At 32.0% G+C, this 21,344-nt stretch overlaps 2 protein-coding genes, 2 long non-coding RNA genes and 2 other non-coding genes across 7 annotated transcripts; 2 read left to right on the forward strand and 4 right to left on the reverse strand.

Annotated features, from left to right (window-relative positions):
* Positions 1-2,292: 2,292 nt before the first annotated feature.
* Positions 2,293-6,452, reverse strand: LOC111010118 (UDP-glucuronic acid decarboxylase 6). Of its 2 annotated transcripts, none has more exons than XM_022283449.2 (13): positions 6,314-6,452; positions 5,671-5,783; positions 4,550-4,636; positions 4,350-4,437; positions 4,138-4,229; positions 3,979-4,043; positions 3,783-3,871; positions 3,590-3,667; positions 3,411-3,504; positions 3,199-3,265; positions 3,020-3,083; positions 2,892-2,932; positions 2,293-2,781 (listed from the first exon to the last, which is right to left on the reverse strand). In XM_022283449.2, the coding sequence occupies exons 2-13, from the start codon at positions 5,758-5,760 to the stop codon at positions 2,596-2,598; spliced, it is 1,041 nt and encodes a 346-aa protein (XP_022139141.1). In that variant the 5' UTR covers positions 5,761-5,783; positions 6,314-6,452; the 3' UTR covers positions 2,293-2,595. The 2 variants fall into 2 exon arrangements, with proteins under 2 accessions (XP_022139141.1, XP_022139140.1); XM_022283448.2 differs by lacking the exon at positions 6,314-6,452 and adding an exon at positions 5,990-6,139.
* A 4,387-nt stretch (positions 6,453-10,839) lies between these two features.
* On the forward strand, positions 10,840-10,912 carry TRNAR-CCG (transfer RNA arginine (anticodon CCG)). Its single transcript has one exon. It is a non-coding gene; the product is annotated as a tRNA-Arg (tRNA).
* Positions 10,913-12,434: 1,522 nt separating this feature from the next.
* On the reverse strand, positions 12,435-14,245 carry LOC111010005 (CASP-like protein 4C1). Its single transcript, XM_088128356.1, has 3 exons — positions 13,656-14,245; positions 13,231-13,366; positions 12,435-13,091 (listed from the first exon to the last, which is right to left on the reverse strand). The coding sequence occupies exons 1-3, from the start codon at positions 13,901-13,903 to the stop codon at positions 12,870-12,872; spliced, it is 606 nt and encodes a 201-aa protein (XP_087984482.1). The 5' UTR covers positions 13,904-14,245; the 3' UTR covers positions 12,435-12,869.
* A 3,299-nt stretch (positions 14,246-17,544) lies between these two features.
* TRNAP-AGG (transfer RNA proline (anticodon AGG)) lies at positions 17,545-17,616 on the reverse strand. The gene has a single exon. It is a non-coding gene; the product is annotated as a tRNA-Pro (tRNA).
* Positions 17,617-17,941: 325 nt separating this feature from the next.
* On the reverse strand, positions 17,942-20,764 carry LOC111009997 (uncharacterized). Its single transcript, XR_015793399.1, has 2 exons — positions 20,626-20,764; positions 17,942-20,144 (listed from the first exon to the last, which is right to left on the reverse strand). It is a non-coding gene; the product is annotated as an uncharacterized LOC111009997 (long non-coding RNA).
* On the forward strand, positions 20,626-21,084 carry LOC148209262 (uncharacterized). Its single transcript, XR_015793400.1, has 2 exons — positions 20,626-20,766; positions 20,862-21,084. It is a non-coding gene; the product is annotated as an uncharacterized LOC148209262 (long non-coding RNA).
* The last annotated feature ends 260 nt before the right edge of the window (positions 21,085-21,344 follow it).

Here is a 21,344-nt window from a genome sequence, read left to right on the forward strand (position 1 = left end):
CTTATTTATAGGTTGCTATAAAAATGACATGGTATAGTGTTGTAGTTAATTCTTCAATATCTCAATAATGATTTTAAGGGGTTGTAAAAATGTTGTAAATGAAATATATGTTTTCCCTTTTAATAATTTTTTCATATGGGTGAGAGTAAAATAAAATGATTATCGATGTTTTTTTTTCTTCAATCCATTAATAAGATGTATATTTATTTGAATATTAAACCTCAAATAAATGAATAATTATATTAACTTAATTATGATATGTTGGCGTGTATTTTACAATACTTGGAAGTTCGAGTGTGTTTGATCAGAAAGATGACCAACTCTATGAACCTCGGCTCAGACCGAGAGTTGCTTGAATGATGAGTTAGAAGGGTGACCTACAAAACATAACACACTCTGACGCTAAAAACAATAACTGGTCGAACTAAACTTGGGAGAGAATTTAGCATTCGCGTACCTTTGAACGGAGTAAATTGGCTCTATTTAGAGAGGTCTCCAACCATGTTCTCGATAAGGCCTCAATGACTCTTTAATGTTATCGTGAAATACGGCGTGATGTCGTGGAGTTTGTCAGATACGAGACTGAGTCGAGGTAAGGTCGATCGATTCAACCATAACTGGAGAATAAGATCTAAAGCTATTCGGCTCGGCCGGCAAATGAGTCGGCTCAATCAATAAAAATTAGACAGAGGTGGTTTAACTTAAACCTTGGCGTCGCATGCCACGTTTGAGCGGAGAAAGCACTTCCAACAGAGTGTTTGTATATGCCATCATTTATAAATGGGTACTCCAACATAAATGCCGATAACTTTTTTTTTTTGTTTTTCTAGGACAATAAATGCCGATTACTATCTAAACTCAAATCAATGAATTAATTAATCAGTACATTTATTATCGTACTTGATGAAAGTAGTTTCAACAACATTGAACACTCTCACTATTAATATCACAATGCAATACTAAAACGTTTAGAAACATATAATTATGTCAAAATGTGTATAGTTCAACAATAATGGATCGAATCTCATCTCTACGTTGTACTAAAAAAGAAACATATAATTATTTTTTCTTGAACACTGTGTTTATATTATTGAAAATTTTTGAACAATCAGGAGTCAAATAATGATGTTTGATAACTATTTTGTTTTGCTTTTTATTTTTTGTGTTTGTTATGGATTAAATGTATAAACATTACATTTATGAACGTTTTTAAAATAAGTCAATTTATGAAAGACTAAAAAAAATGTTTTCAAAAAATGTTTTGTTTTTAAATTTTACCAAGAAATCAAATTAGTAAATACATTGTGAGGAAGTAAGCATTGTGTTTAAAATAAAATAAAAAAGTAAAAATATTTTTTTTAAAAAAAACAAATGAGTAAGGGATAAGTGTCAATTATCACTGAACGAAGTATAAAGTTGCTATCAAACAACGTTTAAATTGTTTTTAATTTGAAAAATCTAAATTCAATTTATATGTTATAAATTAAAGACTATATATGTTTTAGTCTATAATATTTTAAAAGTTTTGATTTAGTTGAGCACGGTAGATTTAGAAAAAATTAAAAGAGAAATTAAGCAACACTAAAAAAAATGCAACTTTATTAAAAAACCTTTCTTAGGAAGGGATCTAATTACTGTTTGATAACAAAAGATCTGGGTGATTCACCCCATTTAACTAGTGTCGAAATAGGCCGGGAATCCACATTGGATTAATTCCTTCGATGCTTGCTCGGAGCGAGGTCGACCCAATATCGAGAGACTCAGCCACCGAGGACTTTATCGCACATTTATGTCTCCATCTTTTGAGTTGAGCTCAATCTCTAGTAGGTATTGTTTGGTCTAGAGTGTCGTCCATCTTTCGGATGTGTGATGTATATGCCATTCCGAAGTGATCGAGAAATCTACTAATAAGTCGTTTAATGGCAGTTCCATCTATCACTTTATTTTGAAAGACCATTGAGTGCTCTGCCCTCCCACTCGATAAAGCACTCTCTTGTCTTCTTAGTGGCAGTATGCTTAGAGGCATACCCTATATATACACACACATACTAATTAACAAGAAACTGAATTTATTTTCTAAAATTTATAAACAATTTTAAAAATATTTATAAAAATGTAAAAGAGAAACATGAACCATCATCCAGCGTTTATGTTTTTAAAAGATTGAAAATGAAAATCAAGAACCGAAATAGAATGGATTCTCCATCCCATCTACACCATTTACCATTCTTAAAAAAGCATTAAAAAGAAAATGAAAATAGTTCAGAGAACAAATAAATGGAGAGAGAGACATCCACAAAAAATAAACACCCTCATTTTTATTTTTTCTATACTTCATCAAGAATTGTCCTCAATCCATAATGGAAAATATTGTTCTTTTCCCTCTTGAAGAATTAACTTCATAAAGTAAAATTGATAAAAATAAGCATTTTATTAACCTAGTTAAAGACCAAAAACTCCTCATCATCTCTGTCAAAGCATCTTCACTCAGCTCTCAACCATGTTGATCATCCAACACACCAGGCAGCAGCTGCAAAGATATTTATGCAAAAGGCAAAGAAAAAGAATTCTGTTTGTTTCGCGGGAAAATTTTATTTACTCCTTTCTTGGCACTTGAAGTCTTGCCCGGAAATCATCCTCCATCATCGGCAGTCCATCTCTCAGCTTGATCTTCGGCTCCCATTGGAGAAGCTCCTTTGCTTTCGTAATGTCTGGCTTCCTCTGTCGTGGATCGTCTGGGGTGTTATCGACCATGATAATCTCAACATTGGGATTGATAAGCTGCAAAACCAGACGATATTGAAAGTTAGAAGGCGAAGGGCTCGGAAGAGTCACCGATTTGAACTTCCATTTCAAATAAAAATGGTTTGAATTAGAGAAAGATAACGTACCTCCTTGACGGTTTCGGCGAGTTCGAGCATGGTGAATTCACCTAAGACAATAACGACAGAGTTAGCAATGACAGTGGGACAGTTGCCTTCATATAATTCCTAGTTCTAAGTTGAGCCATATACGAAACCTGGATTCCCGATGTTGATCGGCCCAGTGTTCTCTCCTTCCATAAGTCGGATAAGTCCATCAACCTTGACAGGTGAAAAGTAACAAACGATGAGACGAGAGCGCTCCCCATATCCAATTAGGATGATAATTTAAAAACCATCGAAAGAAGTAAAGCTCACGGTTGTTGATTTCACATACCATATCGGAAACGTAACAGAAACTCCGTGTTTGTGTTCCAGGCGACTGAACAGTCAATGGCTCGCCGCTGCATTACAGAGAAGTTGAGAATAAAGTACATCTATGTAAGAATTCACACGAAGCGGATTAGAAGCAATTCCAACCCAAACAAAGATGTATACATTACCTCATGACAAAATAATTAAAAATGTATAGATGTAACGATAACTTACCGGATTGCCTGGGCTATGAAATTGCTAACGACACGTCCATCGTCAATATTCATTCTCGGTCCATAGGTGTTGAAAATTCTAGCGATCCTTATCTCTGTTACAGGAAACATTCTTAATGTTATTAGGTTGGCATCAAACTAGAAATAACAGAGGGACCAAAACAGGGACATAAATCTTACCGATCCCGTGCTGCCTATGGTAGTCGAACATTAAAGTTTCAGCCACCCGCTTTCCTTCATCGTAGCAACTTCTTACACCTTCCACATATATAGAAGCAGAATTACAAGGGGGGTCCTAAAACTTGATGGAAACTTGACCTATTCATAAATCTATAGAGGTCATTAGTTTTTAAGAGTATTCGATTCGACATACCGATTGGGTTGACATTTCCCCAATAGCTCTCATTCTGGGGATGAATAAGAGGATCACCATATACCTCCGAGGTTGACGTTAGCAAAATCCTAAGATTCATTATTATATGATTAATAATGTTAAACATATATATATATATATTAAACCAGTTCATTACAGATGTATAATTCAAAGACATGAAAGTTATTGTTCTAACCTTGCTCCAACTCTCTTGGCAAGTCCCAACATATTTAATGTTCCAATCACATTTGTCTTTATTGTCTGAAATAGCATGAGTTAAAAAGTTCAGAGCAATGCATTTGCGATATGAATGTAACAGATTTTATCTAACAAACAGTTGCTTAGACTCTAATACCTTAACGGGATTATATTTGTAGAATATCGGCGAGGCAGGACATGCCAGATGGTATATCTGATCCACCTCAACCAGCAAAGTCTCGGTCACGTCTGGCATTAAGACATGGCAGAAAACAGGTCAAACAGGTCATTTCCAATCCGGATGACAAAGAGAAAAGTAAAAGGAAAAGAGAGATGGGTATGTAAAAAACAGAAAGCAGATGCTTGTACCATGACGTCTGAGCTCAAATCTAGGATGACCAATCCATTTTCTAAGGTTCTCCTTCGAGCCGGTGAAATAGTTATCCGCAACGATAACCTAAAAATAAGTAAAATAAACTTTGAATATCAAACTTCCAAATCATATAATTGACTGTAAATTTTGTTTAAAGATTCTCCCGTAGATGTTTTTGTGACAAAATCCACCACACCTCATTCTTTTCGTTCTCCATCAATTTGTCAACTAGATGGGAGCCGATAAATCCAGCACCTCCAGTAACCAAAATTCTCATATTGGACTGTATCAAAACATGAAACATTGGATCATCGGAGCAAAGTATAACAGTAAGATAGTACAAGGAATACACTGGTCTGGACATTGACAGTAAAAAAGGCAGCATATAATTTTACTAAAACAACAAAATGAATATGTGCTTCAGAAACAGAAACAAGATGCTGATCTCTCGAAACTTCTACTCCTTTATCATTATTTTTAATTACCAATTAAATCTTTAAGATCTCATCCAACATGATGATATCAAGCCATTTAGCAGCTAATTGGCTGCCTCATTGAATTCTATCCCAAGAAACAAGAAACCATATAATATCATTTCTTAATACTGAAGTTGAACGTAAGAATTGAGTAAATTATTGGATATACTTGCAAGCTTCTTTCCTGTTTGTATTCACTTATGACTAATTATTGTCACAAAACCTTCTTAGCATTGTTAGCTTGTTAGACTTAACAAGAGATAGTAACTAGACCTTACTGATAGAATCCAAAATCAAATCCATTCGGACTTCGGCAAAATTGTACTATATCACATCGGAGATAAAAGTTAAGACCCCAGAAATCGCAATAGAAAAGAAAAAAAAGGAAGCAAGGTTTGTTATGATCTAAAAAAATGTTTCACTAGTAATCTAGTATCCTTGTGAATGAAGATAATCGATTCACTTGTTGCGGTTGGACGCTATTATGGATTTATGACTATGTTGTACATAGGACCCTCTTATTTCTTGTTCTTCAAGCTGGGTTATGGAAGAAGAAACCGGGAAAAAAATATCAGCAACAAGGAATGTTCATATCGATCTATTACTTAATTGAGGAAACTTTATATGGGAGCATCAAATGAAGTTTCTTCCCTAAGTGAGAAATAAAAAGCTACATTGCACTTAGATGCCAATAAAATTCATCAAAGAATCCATCCAAAAAAGTCAAGCTGATCACAGATATTCCATCCTTCAAATAGATTCACATGTTCATAAGGTTATTTCTAATATGATCTATGTATACCATATCATAAAACAAAATTACAGAAAAAAGCTGTGTCACCTGAAAAAATTTTGCACTTCTCAGAGGAGAAGGGGGAGGTGGGGGTTTTGTAGAAGTATAAGCATCTCCATTGGAAGACTCCTTAGCCATTACTGAGACCTCTCTTCAAATTTCTGATACGCAAATAAACATAATGCCTCGGTCAATCATTCAATTCCAAGAGAAAAGAGATCAGAGAGAGATCAAAACTGGACATATACTCCAAAACAAACAAATCCTAAGCAATAATCATGAATTGCGTCAAATTTCATATAAAATGTGCCTTTCGAAGAATAAAGCAAAAGGGTCAGGAGAAAAAAGCGAAAAAGAATCATCTTACAGTTCAAACAATAAGCCAAATTGCAAAGAGCCACAAATCGTTGCTTTCGATGATGTTGAATGAAATTGCAACACATCAAACGCTTTTTTATACGAAAAAAAGTAAAACCAACAAAAGATTTTAAAATAAAAACGATGAAATTAAGTTCTATTCTACCAAAATTTGCAACGGAAGGAAAGTAACAAACGTGAGAGATACGAAAAGTAAAAAATAAATGAAAGCTTCCCTTCAACAATGCCCACACCCCCCGAACAAAACGACGGCGTCTCGATGTTGATCGGAGCGACGGCAACTGTAAAAAAAAAAAAGGGTCGGCAAAATTACCCGAGTGAGACCGGAATCTGGGATTACTGTGAGGAAATTAAGGTTTTTCTTTCCTTTTTAGCGGCAGATAATTAAGATGATTAACAAAGAAGGGCCATGGATGTTCTTATTTATACGGGTACGTCACGACATGTCGTATAGGCTCACAGCTGGAAAATAATTCACTCTAGTCGAAGAGTTTTTATCTGCTGCACGCGGGTTTTGTGAGCTCTCCACGTGTCAGTGGCTTATTCGTTACTTTGCGCTTAATTGGGCGAAGAATTGTGCACGGTGACGGTGTTGCTATTTTTTTAATTAGATATTTTAGGACTTTTTCATAATCACTTTTTATAGATTCCAATCCATTTGTCAGATCAAAATAAAATATTTTAAATATTGACATTGTTATTTAATTTTTTGGATTTTTTTTTTTGTGGGGAATTGGATTCTATTTAATTTTACCTTTGCAAATCATAACAAATTTTGGATTGTAGAGACATTTTTTTCTACTTGATTTAGTTTCTCCTGATTTATTTGTTTTTTAGTACTTCGAGGAAATTCACCGGTCCTACCTACTAACGCTAATAAGGTTGAAAGTGTTATATATTTCATTTAGTTGTAATTAAATTATATAAATTTAAATATATAATTGTTATGTGAAATGTTTTAATTCAAAATAAAATGATGAGGAGGAGATAAGTAATAGGTTGACAAGTTGAGTTACTTTGTTTTCACTTTAGAAATGTTATTTAGAATATGCAAACATGGACTACATTTTTTTCACAATATTATATATAATTTGTCCACTATTGCATATCCTGAAATATTAATTAATTAAAATTTTAATTTGAATAGGGTATTTTTTTTAATTTATTCACACTCCATCCTATTCATTGTACTTACCTTATAGTATTTTTAAAACTTTGAATTTACCTTTGAAAAAGTTGAATCTACCAACTTTAATTTGAATTCAAAACTCAAATATTAGGTTGCCTAATCAAATTAAAAGTATATAAACAAATAATAATTAAAGATAGAACTATATGAGATTAGTGGTCTCCTTTTTTAATAAGTATTTTGTCAAGACCAATGAGAAAATGATGCATCAAATGAGTATTTGATACCATACAACCAGTTAAAATAAATTTACATATAATTATATTTCAAATTATATTTAAATTAGAAATGGGCCCCCGAAATTTTGGGTGGGAATTCCCCGTTAAAATATATATTTTTGTATTTTATATTTTATTTTTTAAAAATTTTAATTAGGTTTTATTAGTATAAGAAGTGAAGAAAAAAATAGTGAATTGAACTATTAGCTTGAGTTTTTTAATTTAAAAAGTATTTATAAAATTTATAAATATTAATATTATTATATAAAAATAGAAAACAAATATGTTAAACTGGTGGAGAATTCCTCCCCGTCCCCGCCGGGATCCCAATTAGGATTCTCGATTTGACCCTGCCCCCGGTCAAACCATAGATTTTCCGACCTGATCGAGTCGAGTTTCGTGGGTTTTTTTTGTCATCCCTAATTTCAATCAATGTATAACCACGTAGTTATATTTGTTGAGAGTATATCACCCAACCAGAAAACAAACTACTTTTAGTATCAATAATTAATGGGGGAATCTCAATTAGATAGTAAATTTGAGTTTTTTTTTAATTCAAATGACTATTTGAAATTCTTATTATTTTTCTAACTTTTGGTTATTTTTATTTTCTCTTCTTATGTATTGTATACTGAAATCTATTATATTTATCTTATATATTTATATTACAAGATTGGTTATGGAATAATTGGTTAATGGCTATTATATTAATACTAATTCTATATTAAATAATTTATCGAATAATAATAATAATAAAGTGATTGAGTAATATTATTATTAACTTTTCACCCTTGTAGGTTGCAATAGTTGAAATAAATAAACTAGTAAGTCAAACCAGCTCAAGTGGTTAAGACACATATTTCTGACCAAAAGATCATGAGTTAGTAGAGATTTGAGCTTGAATTTTCAAGCAACCACACCCCATAATGTTTTATTTTTTTGACTTTATTTTATTTTTATTTTTTTCCATTATCGTTTTATTATCGTATGTAGAAACATGAATATGTTGCTCGAATACTATTTGACACATGAAATCCAACAAATTTTCATCATCAAATGGCTGTATTTTAGTGGTGAGAATTCCACCTTGTGGTCGGTTTAGACATGGATTTGAATTATAGCAACCACACGTTTTATTATTAATATTATTATTTCATTTATGAATTACATTTACAAACTATCTAATATTCTGAACTTCGAGTAATAAAATAATAGAATGATGATTATTATTTCAGTCGTCAATTCAATCCTCAATCTCCAAAAAATTCTTAATCTTGTATTATAAATTCTTAGATAATTTCACACAAAAAATAGTTAAATTTTATTTTTAAAAAATGTTAATAAATTAATAAATTATTGTTTTATTGTTGTATTTAGATACATGAATATGTTAATTGAATGCTATTTAATGAAATTCAATTAATTTTCAATATCAAGTGGCCGTAGTTTAGCGAGAATTCTACATTCTGACATGATTACACTTGGCAATTCTACATTCTGACATGATTACACTTGGCTTGAATTTTAACCTGTCGTACTTTATTAACTTTTTTCTGTCTTTTTTATTCATTTATGAATTATGTTTACAATTATCTAATATTCCAAACTTCAAGTAATAAAATAATAACTAAACATATAAAATGATCCTTATTATTTCCAAGGTCAATTTAGTCCTCAATCCTTAAAAAATCTTAATCTTAATTTGAATGTACTATAAAGTATGAGTCAACTTCACCATCAAAAGGGTTAAATTTTATTAAAAAAATGTTGATAAATTATTATTTTATTGTCGTATTTAGACACGTGAATATGTTACTCGAATGTTATTTGACAAATGAAACCAAACTAGTTTTTAACAAGACGTGGTTGTAGTTTAGTGATGAGAATTTCATATTGTGACCTTAGAGACTTGGACTCGAATCTCATTCGTCACCACCAATTTTCAATATCGAGTGTTGTAGGTTAGTATTAAGTGACCGTAGTTTAGTGGTGAGAGTTCCACGTTGTGATGGTAGAGACTTGGGTTTGAATTCGAGCAGCCACACCCCATAATGTTTTATTTTTTTTAACTTTAGTTAATTTTTTTTTTCATTATCGTCTTATTGTCGTATTTAGAAACATGAATCTGTTTCTCAAATGCTATTTGACACATGAAATCCAACCAATTCTTGACATCATGTGACTGTATTTTAGTGGTGAGAATTCCACATTTGTCACCTGTTTAGACATCAATTTGAATTCTAGCAACCGCACTTTATTATTATTATTATTTCATTTATGAATTACATTTACAAACTATCTAATATTCTGAACTTCGAGTAATAAAATAATAGCTAAATATGTAAAATGATCATTATTATTTTAGTCGTCGATTCAGTCCTTAATCTTCAAAAATTAGTAATTTCACACCAAAAAAAAATAGTTAAATTTTATTTTAAAAAATATTAATAAAATATTGTTTTATTGTTGTAATTAGATATATGAATATGTTAATTGAATGTTATTTGACAAATGAAATTCAGTTAATTTTCAATATCAAGTGACTGTAGTTTAGTGGTGAGAGTTATTTTAGTGTATATTTGGGTGTTTTTATGCAAAGAATTGTCAAAGTGTATCCATTTTAGCTCTTAAATATCATAGTTAATATTAGAAACTGGAATTCGAGCTAAAAGTCCCAGGTCTTGAATGTTTTGGTTAAATATCGTAAGCAATCTTCCATCATTTCCATGATATGCAAAAATCAACTCCGACGTCGATGTCGTTGATGTCTATAGAAATCGACAGATAATCGAAGCGATCGAGTTGACTTACTCCAGAATTTGTTCAAGTCGAATCGAGCAAATCCCTAAAAGAACAAAAAGGTACGCGATACATCATCATCTTCGTGTCGTCGTTTTCTTCTTCTTCCCTTACTTTATTGTCGGGAGGATCATGATATAAGACCTTTAGCAAAATTTTATTAGATGAGTCTTAATATAAAATATCAATATATCATTTAAATTTATTTTTATTACTTATTTAGATACAAAATTATGGATTAATATTTGATAATCTAAGTTCATTAATATATATTTTTCAATAGACTATATTAATGATTTACTTAATCTTTCTCATGCATAGTTGTCTTCAAATATGACTTGATTAATTTTAATTGTGAAAAAAAATTAGAACGAGAACAAAAAATAGAATCTAACTGGAAAGAATTAGAAGTTCTCTTAATTGTTAGTTTTATTTAATTAAATTTAAAAAGATTTAATTATGAAGCAATAAGAAAGATTAGTCCATTGAAAATAATTTCCATGGAAAATATATTATTTTATATTATAAATTAAAATAAATAGAAAATAATATTATAATATATATATTTTATGAAAAATATGGGCCTTTAGTGAACAGTCAAATACTATTCTTCCATCAATTTTGCCATAAGGCGGTCGCATAGCGGAGTGGATATCGCATTAGACTCCGGATCTAAAGGTCGTGGGTTCGAATCCCACTGTGATCGCAGGTTTTTTCTCTCATCTTTTTCTCAATATTCACGTCAAATATGACATTTATTTTTTTCGCATCTCTTTCTCATATTCACGTCAAATATGACATTAATTAAAAACAATGACAATTTCCAAAATTCCCATTTATTTTTTTCTTGTGCTAAGCCCAATAACAAACGTAGAATTATAACTGCAACATGCATCAAACAATATACAAAGCTATTAAAAATTATTTAAATGATTTAATATGTTTGTAGCTTAACAAATTCTCGTTAGAAAAAAGCTTTAGTCTTTCTGTTTTTGTTTTAGAAAAAGGAAAATAATTTCACATGCAATTGAATATGTTTCAATAATCATCATATTTCTATTCATGTCATTGTTTGTTGGAAGTAAAATTCAATAATGGTAAAGGCTATTTATTGCATTTTTCTCATGTTGGAGAATCGAGATTGTGAAATAGTAGCATGTTATATCTAAAACTTTGGTCTAAATCTTACCTGGGTCATTTTAATTACTTAACTTTCAAAATATATAACTTTTATAATATTTATTATAATTTTAGTTATTGAGCTATTCAAAGAATAATCAATTTAATCTTTGAACTTCCACAATTTTTATTTTAATCTTTGGATTAAAAAAGTAACCAATTTGGTTCATGTCAAATTATTTTTGCATTAAGGACCAAAATTACCTTGGTAGAGTATAAAATGAACCTATAAATGTTCAACAACCGATACATATTAACAAGTTCAAGGACAAAAAGCCAACCAGAGCATAGCTCAATGGGTTAAGACATATATATATTCAACCATAAGATTAAAAGTTCGAATCCATGTCCCCACATGACGTACTAAAAAAAACGTTCAAGAACAAAGAGAAAAAAAAAAAAACCTAAACATTTCTATATAGTATTCATCATTAATTGCCTCTAGTTCTAGATTCCATAACATAGAGATCATTTTCTCTTTCACAATCCTTTGGGGATTTTAATTATTTCCATAAAAAAAAGGTTCTAAAAGGGAGGCTAAATTGTTTCTCATAATCTCAATTTTCAACCTATCTTCTAGAGGGATGGTTGGTAGTTATGGAAATTTACATGTAAAGTCTTTATACCAAAATCCAATTTCACAAACGTTTTCACACCCAAGTATTTCAAAAGTGTCTATATGCAGCCCATCAAAACTCAATCCCCAATAAAACCTTAGCTAAAACTTGGAAAATATAATAATTTATTAAAACAAAAAACCAAATATAAATTCTAAAAATTAGAGATTTTCAATAGGATCTTGCTTCCCCACCTCCTTAAAGTTTAGAATCCTAATAATTTCTTGCAATATAGAATAATAAAAAAGTTTAATAAGATTGTTGATGAAGGAATCATCCCAAACGCGATGACATCTAGTTGAGCATGAAAGATTGTGGCCGATTTAAGCAATATGAATATCGCGAAGAAGAACATATAATAGGAATAATATTTAGGTGTTTATCGATTAACAAGTATCTCTTATCGACCATTATTAAAAAGTAGACAAAATAGAGAGAAAATAAATATTTTATTTTTTTAATAAAATAAATAGTTATCAATTTTTCTTAACGGTGGTAAATGAGAAAATTCATATATGGAATAGCTACTAATACTATGCACAATAGTGGAAATTACTATCCTACCCACCGGCCAATATAAGTTTATACAAACTTTCTGATGTAGTATATTTTTATTGGTTCAAAATTTTAAGAATGGGCCAATAAAATTACGCCACATTAATAAGAAAGTCGTAAAAATTTATACTGGAAAGTGTATAGGTTAGTATTGTTCCAAAAGAATTACCCGAAGTGTTAAAAATAAAGGCAGAGACGACATGACGACGTCAGAGAGAGAACACAACACGACACCACAAAAAAGAAAGAAGACAGGAGATGGAATAGAAACGACATGACGCACCAAAATATTCCGCTGGTCTCGGTCTCAGTCTAGAAGTGAAAACGAGAGCCGTTGATTAGGAAACAGACGACCCGGAAACCCGAAAGCAGCGACGAGAACCCGAGGAACAGGAAACCGGCAAATCCCAGTGCGATCGAGATGGTTGATTGAATGCAGAACGCGCTCGTGGCCGTACACGTGTCGGTTCCTCTCAGAGTTATCGCCAGAGCCGTCCCTGCCGAGTCCGCAGAGAGAAGAAGGTAGGCGAACGCCTATGGAATCAGAGCCCTAATTGGATCAGGAGAGAGAGAGAGAGAGAGAGAGAGAGAGAGAGAGAGAGAGAGAGAGAGAGAGAGAGAGAGAGAGAGAGAGAGAGAGAGAGAGAGAGAGAGAGAGGGTTAGGGTTTTGACCTGGTCGTGCCCGAAGTCGAACCAGACCTGTAAAATCTCCGGGAAGAGAGTGTCGTCTCTGGAGATTTCCCACACGGCGGCGACCATTTCGAACAGAGAGTACACGGCGACTATTGCGTTCGCGGCGAAGACGTACCTGGTCGGAGATTTTCGATCATTGTTAGCTCTCGCTGGGAGCCTGTTTGGCTGCCGAGAAAGTGGAAAGAAAATCGGCTGATTCTATTCTAGTAGTGTTTCGTTTGAGGACGAAATGTGTTTCGAGATTCCAGGAATTCTTGATGAAATTATCAGGCGCGAAGTGATTGATTAGTTTCGTGTTCCTCTTTTTCCTCAAAATTGTAAATCGGTGCGCCCTAGATTTTCTCGGCAAGCAAACAGAAAGGCGAAAAGGAAACGGAGTCGGAAAGAGGCGTGCGTTTGCGTACCTGAAGGCGTCGAAATCGTACCAGCGAGGAGAATCGGATCCAGAGGCGCCGCGAGAGTTGGTGAGCATGAAGACGGCGGAGGCGAGGGAGAAGCAGAAGGTAGAGAGACGGAAGACGAGGATGAGAGAGTTGAACCGCTTGAGCTTGTGGACGGAGACGGTGGAGTGGAAGTGGTGGTGAGGGGTAGGGATTCGAGCGTGCGGCGAAGGCGAGCCGCCGCCGTTGCGGAGGGACTGAGGGGATCGCATGGCCGCCGCCGTGAGCTACAGAAGGAGAAGCTGAAGCTCATACATACAACCAAAACCACGTAAGCTTTCGATTTCTCTGTTTGTTCTTGAATGGTATCTCTGTTTTGATTTTGTCTGTGGGAAATGGGGATTATGGGGAAGAAGATGAGGTGGGAAGTGGTGGTGGAGTCACGGGCGAGGGCAGGAGTTCCATGAGAGTCTGAAAGAGGGGTTTTCGTGTGAAATGTGTGTGGGAAATTATTCAAAGCGGCCACCAGAAAGAGAGAGAGAGAAGTGAGAACTGAGGGTTGTGAGGACAGTGATGGAGTACTGGAAAGTGAGAGAGAAAATTAACTTTACAAAATTTTGGTTTTCTTATATCTGGGCTGTCCCCCCTGCTCAATTAGACTGTTTATGATTGTTGATAAGTTTTTGTTTTTAAAACTAATGTTTAATGTAACATTACATAGCCCTCATTATCAAAGTTTTCAGGTTTTTATTACTATTAGTCCTTGAATAATAGGTCCCCCTAAGATATTCAAATTATTTTAAATTAACGTATTTAGTTGCTTAAACTTTTAATTTTGTGTCTAAATAAATGGGTGAACTCTTTTAAAATGCTGAATAAATAAAGAATTTATTAGACCTAAAATTTAAAGTTCAACTATTAAATACTTTATAAATTTGGGAAATTGTAAATTTATAATTTAACTTTTTTTCTTTTTAGTTCACATGATGGGATTGTATTATATCATGTACTTTTGAAATAGTAATAGTTGACCGTGCTTGAAGAGGGTGTTGTGTTCATGAGTTCTTAAACTTTTAAAAGATTCCAATAAACATCTGGAATCCAAGTTTTTGAGTAATGTTTAATAAGTGTTTGAATTTTCATATTTGTGTCCATAAATTTGTAAATTTTAAAATTTATCTAATACATTTTAGATCTATTAGATATAAAATTAAAATTTCATGACCATATTAGATATTATTGGTAAGTTTTGAGACTCTTAATCTTAGAAAAACCTATTTGACACATTTTTTTAAAATACGGATGCTAAAGTTGTATAAAGATTTTGGATAGTACTGCCTACTAATTTTTTTTTGGTTTATTATTTCTTAATTAAAAAATTTAAATTGTATTTCTATAAATATAGAAAACTAACCATGTGGCCCATTACTCAAAAGAGATTAAGTTTAATTAAGAGATAATTAATTCAAATTCATGATGATCGTTTGACTTAGTAATTAGTGATTCTTATGTATTGTAGGGTGGTTTTCCGGTGAATTTAAGCATAAGATGTTCATTTCTATAATTATATTTTAATAACAAAATATGTAATAATAAACCACAAATATCTTTCTTTTGTTCTGATATTTTGAAACTGCTTTTATTTTGTTAAAATTATTTTTCCAAATGATTGCAGTTCACGTAAAAATATTTATAAAACCACTCTAACGAGGAGTTTCAATTTAGTCTTGAATCTTGACGATCTTAGTTTAGTTTCAATTTGGTTCTTATAATTTGGTTAAATTTTACAAATCATTTTCATAAATTGTCTTTTATCAATTTGAAAACTCACTAATTTTTTTATTGTCATTTTATATATATCTTTTACTCAGCTTTTCACATCTTAATATAAAAAATTAACTCAATGCCACGGAAATAGCAATGAGAAAACTCACATATGCTAACAATGGAGGTGTTTGTGAGACTAAACAAAATTATAAGGATTAACTTCAAACTTTTGAATAATAGGAACTGAGTTGGAACTAAGCTGTAATTTTAAATCATAAGAATTAAATTAAAATCGTAGAAATCAAATTGAAATTATGTTTATGATATTTAAGTCTCCATATTTTAAAGAGATAAGTGAAAAGAGTAGTTGAATTTTTTATATTTTTTTCAATACAACAAATGGAGCTTTGAGATATGCGAATTGTCGCAAAACTAAACTTATATTGGCGAGTTATGTTCATCATATTGGTTAGCCCGAAAATGAACTTAGCTAATTATAGAGTAAGTAGCGTTTTATGATGTGGACGTCACCGTCAATGGAAATGTAGACTCCAGCGTATGAAATAGAAATAAATAATTTAAAAAAAAAAAGAAAAAAGAACGTTACATGAGAGCTATTTGCTTCTTAAAAAAGTACTTGAATTTAGAGGTAATCTACTACTTTTAGAAGTGTATTTAATGAGCTCTTAAATTTGAAAAAGAAATATCTAGTAAATTACTGAGTTTCAATTTTCAATTTTGTGCCTAGTCTAATTTTAAAAAATGTTAAACAAATTAGAAGTCTATTAAATAAGTAATTTATTAGATAATACTCTAAATATTTTTTCGAATTCATGATCTTTTAGTGGAAGATAAGTACTTCTCGTGGGGTCCTAAACTTATAATTTAACGTAAATTATAAGTCAATTTATTTTTTGAGGAATTTATAAATCATACTTGTATTTATATAGCCGACATCTTTAACGTTATTCAATACTATTATAGGCTTTTTTTTATAATATATTTTTTTAAATTTATAGTTTCTCCAGATGATAACAATAAATTGGGACTTTAGTCGTAAATTTCTGATCATATAAAAAAGAGGGGACAGACAGACAACAAATTTGGTTTCCGAATATAAATATAAAATGTCGAGTTTTTTTTTTTTTTTTTTTTTTTTTTTTTTTTTTTTTTTTGTTATTTGGGTCACATATTGAGTGGCATGAACACGCGCTTAGACAGAATTTGGATCACACACCTTTAAAGGCTAAAATTTAGGAGTAATTTTATTTTTTCTAGATAAAAATTTAGGAGTAATTAATTTAGCATACACAAAATTTCATTTTTAGGATAAAGTGTATATATCTTTTTTTCCAATCTTATTTTCAATCATTGAAATCCAAATAAGATGATACGATGTAAAAGAAATTTGTCAAGTTATCATTTTAGCGTCTAGAACATTAGTGTCTTTTTATTTTCTTTATATATTTTTTAGAAGTACAACATTAGGTTTAGTTTTGTTATAATTTGGTCCATATTTTTAGAAGCTCTCTCTATATATATATTAGTAATTAATAAACACGAGCAATTTTTTATGTTTCATTTCTCCGTGCTTGATCCCCTGAACTTTGTACAAAATACAATTTGTATTTACAAATTTTGTACAAGAAAAGAGTGAAACATGTTTTAGGAATTAGGGTTTATGAAAAGCAAAAGGAGGAAAATGAAAACACAACAAAAATATTTTAAGTAAAATAGTCTGTATGCAAATTTTATACAATAAGATCATAGTTTTTTCAGATTCTAAGATAGAATATTTAAATATTTGAAAGACAAAAAAAAAAAAAAGATATCAAAAGACCAAAATTATATGCATATCCCTATAATAACCGTTTTGTTTTTTATTCTTACTTGGAATATTTTCAAAACTCAAGATAATTTCGAAAAATATGCTGAATTTTAATATATCACATTTTGGAATTTATATAAAGTTGAAAGAAAAAAAGATTGGAAGCCCATAGGGCCCACGAAATTGATATCGTGTCGTAGATGTTTGGTAATGTGGACCGTTATAAATAGTAGGGCCCAAAGCGCGCTGTTTTCTGAAAAGGAAATATGAAACGTGCGCTTAAAAAGATAAACTAAAATATGAAATAAGAAAAAAAATGGGGCATTCCGAGAATTGAACTCGGGACCTCTCGCACCCTAAGCGAGAATCATACCACTAGACCAAATGCCCTTCTTGGAAACATTGGCAACCTAAATTAATAAAATAAAATTTATTGTGATATAAATGTTCAGCTACCAACTTGAATCATGCATATTTAATTCTAATAATTTAAATCATAGAGACAATATAAATTGAATCCATAATAAAGAACAATACTTTCCTAAGTTGAGTAGTAAAACACTTCGTCAAAAACTCTGTGGCAGGCATAGTGGTAAATAATAAGGATTTCTTGTTGCCCACTCAGTAGGAAGGTATTGTTCATTATGATAGAACATAATTTAATTTTCTCAATTGCACCCATTATGACAAGAAACTATCTTTGTTAGATGTAGTATAAGAGGCTGAAATATGTATAGTACATTAAAGATCATAACATCTACATCTAAAAATTCATGAATGTCCATCCAGTAACTCATATTTGACAAAATTCGTATATCCACTCGATCATATTTCATTTTGAAAGGCTTGTTAAACCGTCTAATATTATAGTAATCAATAGCTTTGTATCAATGGAGTCCTCCATCAAATCTCTCTCTAAAATTAAATACAGATGCTGCATGTAGGAGTGATTCAACAGGTCTCAGATGTATCATTCGAGATTCTTCAGGTACTATCATTGCCGCAAAATCATCGCGTCTCCCTTACAGGTTGTCGCCCTCTATTTGCTGAAATTCGTGGAATATTGGAAGGCTTGAGATTTGCAGCTTCATTGGCTTACTCATGCATTGAAGTGGAGTCGGATTCTTTGTTGGCAATCCATTTAATCCAAGGAGATTTACGAACCATGGGGGAAGAGGGTAGTTGGTTGATGGAGATACAAACCCGAGCTCCAAATTTCGATTTCATCTCTTTTCATTATGCCCCTCGTCAATGTAATTTCTCAGCCTACAGTCTTGCAAAATGGGGAATTTCATCTCCAATAGACACGTGGTGTTGGCAAAACAACTTTTCTCTTTGACTTCTTCATATTGTTCAAGAGGACACCCTCTCAAATTCTGCCCTGTAACTTAATTTAATACAACTGCTTCTTAAAAAAAAGAAGAAGATGCAACAATGTTGAGAAAAGTTCTTTTTTTTTTTGGGTAAATGTCATTGTTTCCAAAATTGGAGTGCACATACCCTTGTTTTATTTGCAACTATACAACCATACAGCCTTTTACTAATATGAACTCTCTTTGGTAAGTTACTTCCATTTTCAAGGGGCTTGTTTTTCCCCACTTTTGAATAGTAATTCTTTTCAGTTTCTGTGAATAAAAAGTTTTGTTATTATTCTAAAGAAAAGCAAAAGAAGTGGGCTAACATGGGGTTTTCCAGTTGACAAGAGAGGTTTTTGGATTCTAATGCCTTAGAAAGCACAAGCATAACAGGGGAATAAAAAAGCACCTCACCAGACAAGATTTTGAGTAAAGAAAGAAAAAAGGCTAAAAATATTAAATAATCAAGTGCCCAATAAAACCAGAGACAGAAACTTTATAAGCAGTGCCTAGTCCATCATCACAAATTGTCTCATTCCAGGTCAATTGGTCGTCAGTTTTTCCTACACAGATGAATGATGTGAAGTAACAGTCCTCCAAAATAAAATCTTTCTGATATCTTATTTGCTTGTCTTTTTTCTGTATATTTTTTTCCTAAACCATGGCATATCTATAATTTGTTTTGATAATGTATCATTTAGAGCAAAATACAGTTGGATTAGACTCGAAGAACAACACGGATAAGAATGAGCTCCTACTTCTTTTTTGAGGTGACATTTCTCTATTGAATAAAAAATACAAGTGGGATTCACATACTTATCTAATATAATATAAAGGCTAAATTATAAAAACATACCCCTAAACTTTGCCTTGGTTTAAAAAATAGCCCTATCTTTTCAAAAGTTTCAATAACATTTTATAAACGTTTCAAAAATATCTTTGAGAAAACCTCCATTGAAATTTTAAACGAAAAGTTGACATAACAGAATCTAGAATGACGTGGTAATTAACGCCAAAAACTTGTTTAGATTAAGTCTAAAAAGAGAGGAAGGGTGAAACAAGCTATTGCATTTAAAAGATGGATTAGGGCAAAATTTGGTAGACTATGGAGAAGCAAACTGTCTTGAGTCTTGAGACAATAGAGGAAAAAGACTTTTAGGACAAAATTAGAATGTTAATTGTCACATTAATTGCCACGTAGTTTCGGATTCTGCCACGTCAACTTTCCATGCCATGAGTATTTTTGAAACGTTTATGGGAGGTAAAAGATAATATTGAAATTTTTGAAGAAATAGAGGTATTTTTGAAATAAATAGCAAAGTTTTCTGGGTTTTTTTCTTTGTCGTAATTTAGCCTAATATTATGTAAAAAAAAAAAAACCTAATATAAATAAACCAACAGAAGTATACCATATAAGGAAGTGAGAAGAGATCTACTCATCTTGGTCTTTAAAAGAACAACATGAACAGAACAAAACGCAACAAAGTAAAGCTTACCAGCTTTACTGCTGGCTTGTCCTGTTACTTTTTGTCATCTTTACTGTTGGAGCATGCTTTGATGATCCTGGGATAAGATAATCATTGACAAGCAGCTTAAAAGTCCAAAAAATGATGTAGAAATCATAATATTGTCATTTCGGCATTTCCACAAACAGGTATGCTACCATAATGAAAAGTGACCTCCTTACCAGTAGTCATCAATTCAGGTTACAGCTGTGTGGAGAAACTTTTGGATTCATGCTTTCAATTCAATGGAAATGAACATATTTACAAGATGATTACACAGTAGACACGCAAGTCAACGAAAAACGACGCAGAAATCGACATCACAGATCTATTGTGGCATAGGATTCCCAGACACATCTAAATTGAAATCTGAAGTGATTCAAAATAAGCTATGATTGTGTTTGCAATTGAATTCTAACTATATATATAAGTTCTCAAGCTTACAAATCTCGGCAGAGGTTGGATTCTTCCATTCGCCAATCGCCATAGAAACACAGAGACAAATGCCAGAGCTAAAAAGAAATCCAGTTCTTGCTTACCTTTTCCTGAGTCTCCTCATATATTCTCAATGTGGAAATTCGCATGGCTTCGTGATCCGAGCGGTTGATTTAGGCGAGCGTCTGGAATCAGCAGAGTTCAGAGAAGCGCGACTGGGGAGAAGATTCATGTTCGCGGATACAGTGAGTCAATTCTTTCTTTGTGCTTTGCATTAAATTCTTCTCAGAATCTTCTCGTTTTGCTTACGATTTGAAATTTGTTGCCTCCGGGAGAGAAGATGAAGAGCGAAGAACAGGCGAGAGATAACCGTCGGAAGAATCCATCGGGGCCGAATCCAATTGGGAATCGACACCCACCGTCCATTCACGGCTCCGGGAAAGGGGTTTAATATAATTTAATCAGCTGAAAATTTAATTGTCATATTTTCCTTTATGAAGAAGATGAAGAACGTTGAATTTCATGGAGTTAATATTATAAATTTTGGCAATGGTGGGATTTTTTTTCTTTTCTTAAGTGGAATTGTTTTACTTGAGTTTGATTTTGTTGTTAAAATGGCTAGTTTGGTCTCTTTAATATTTAAATAATACATTTAATTTGATACATAAATTGACAAAGTTAACTACAAAAACTCGATGGGTATACAATTTAAAGCTCATGCATTTTTATCGAGAGTTGTCTCCTAGATGGAAGTACTTTGACTACCTATGTATTAGCAAAAATTCTTCTAAGGTTGACGTAACAAGAATTTACGTGAAGAGTC

The sequence above is a fragment of the Momordica charantia genome (genome assembly GCF_013281855.1).
Source record: "Momordica charantia cultivar OHB3-1 chromosome 9 unlocalized genomic scaffold, Mcharantia_2.0 BLBB01000009.1, whole genome shotgun sequence".
Taxonomy (NCBI): domain Eukaryota; kingdom Viridiplantae; phylum Streptophyta; class Magnoliopsida; order Cucurbitales; family Cucurbitaceae; genus Momordica; species Momordica charantia.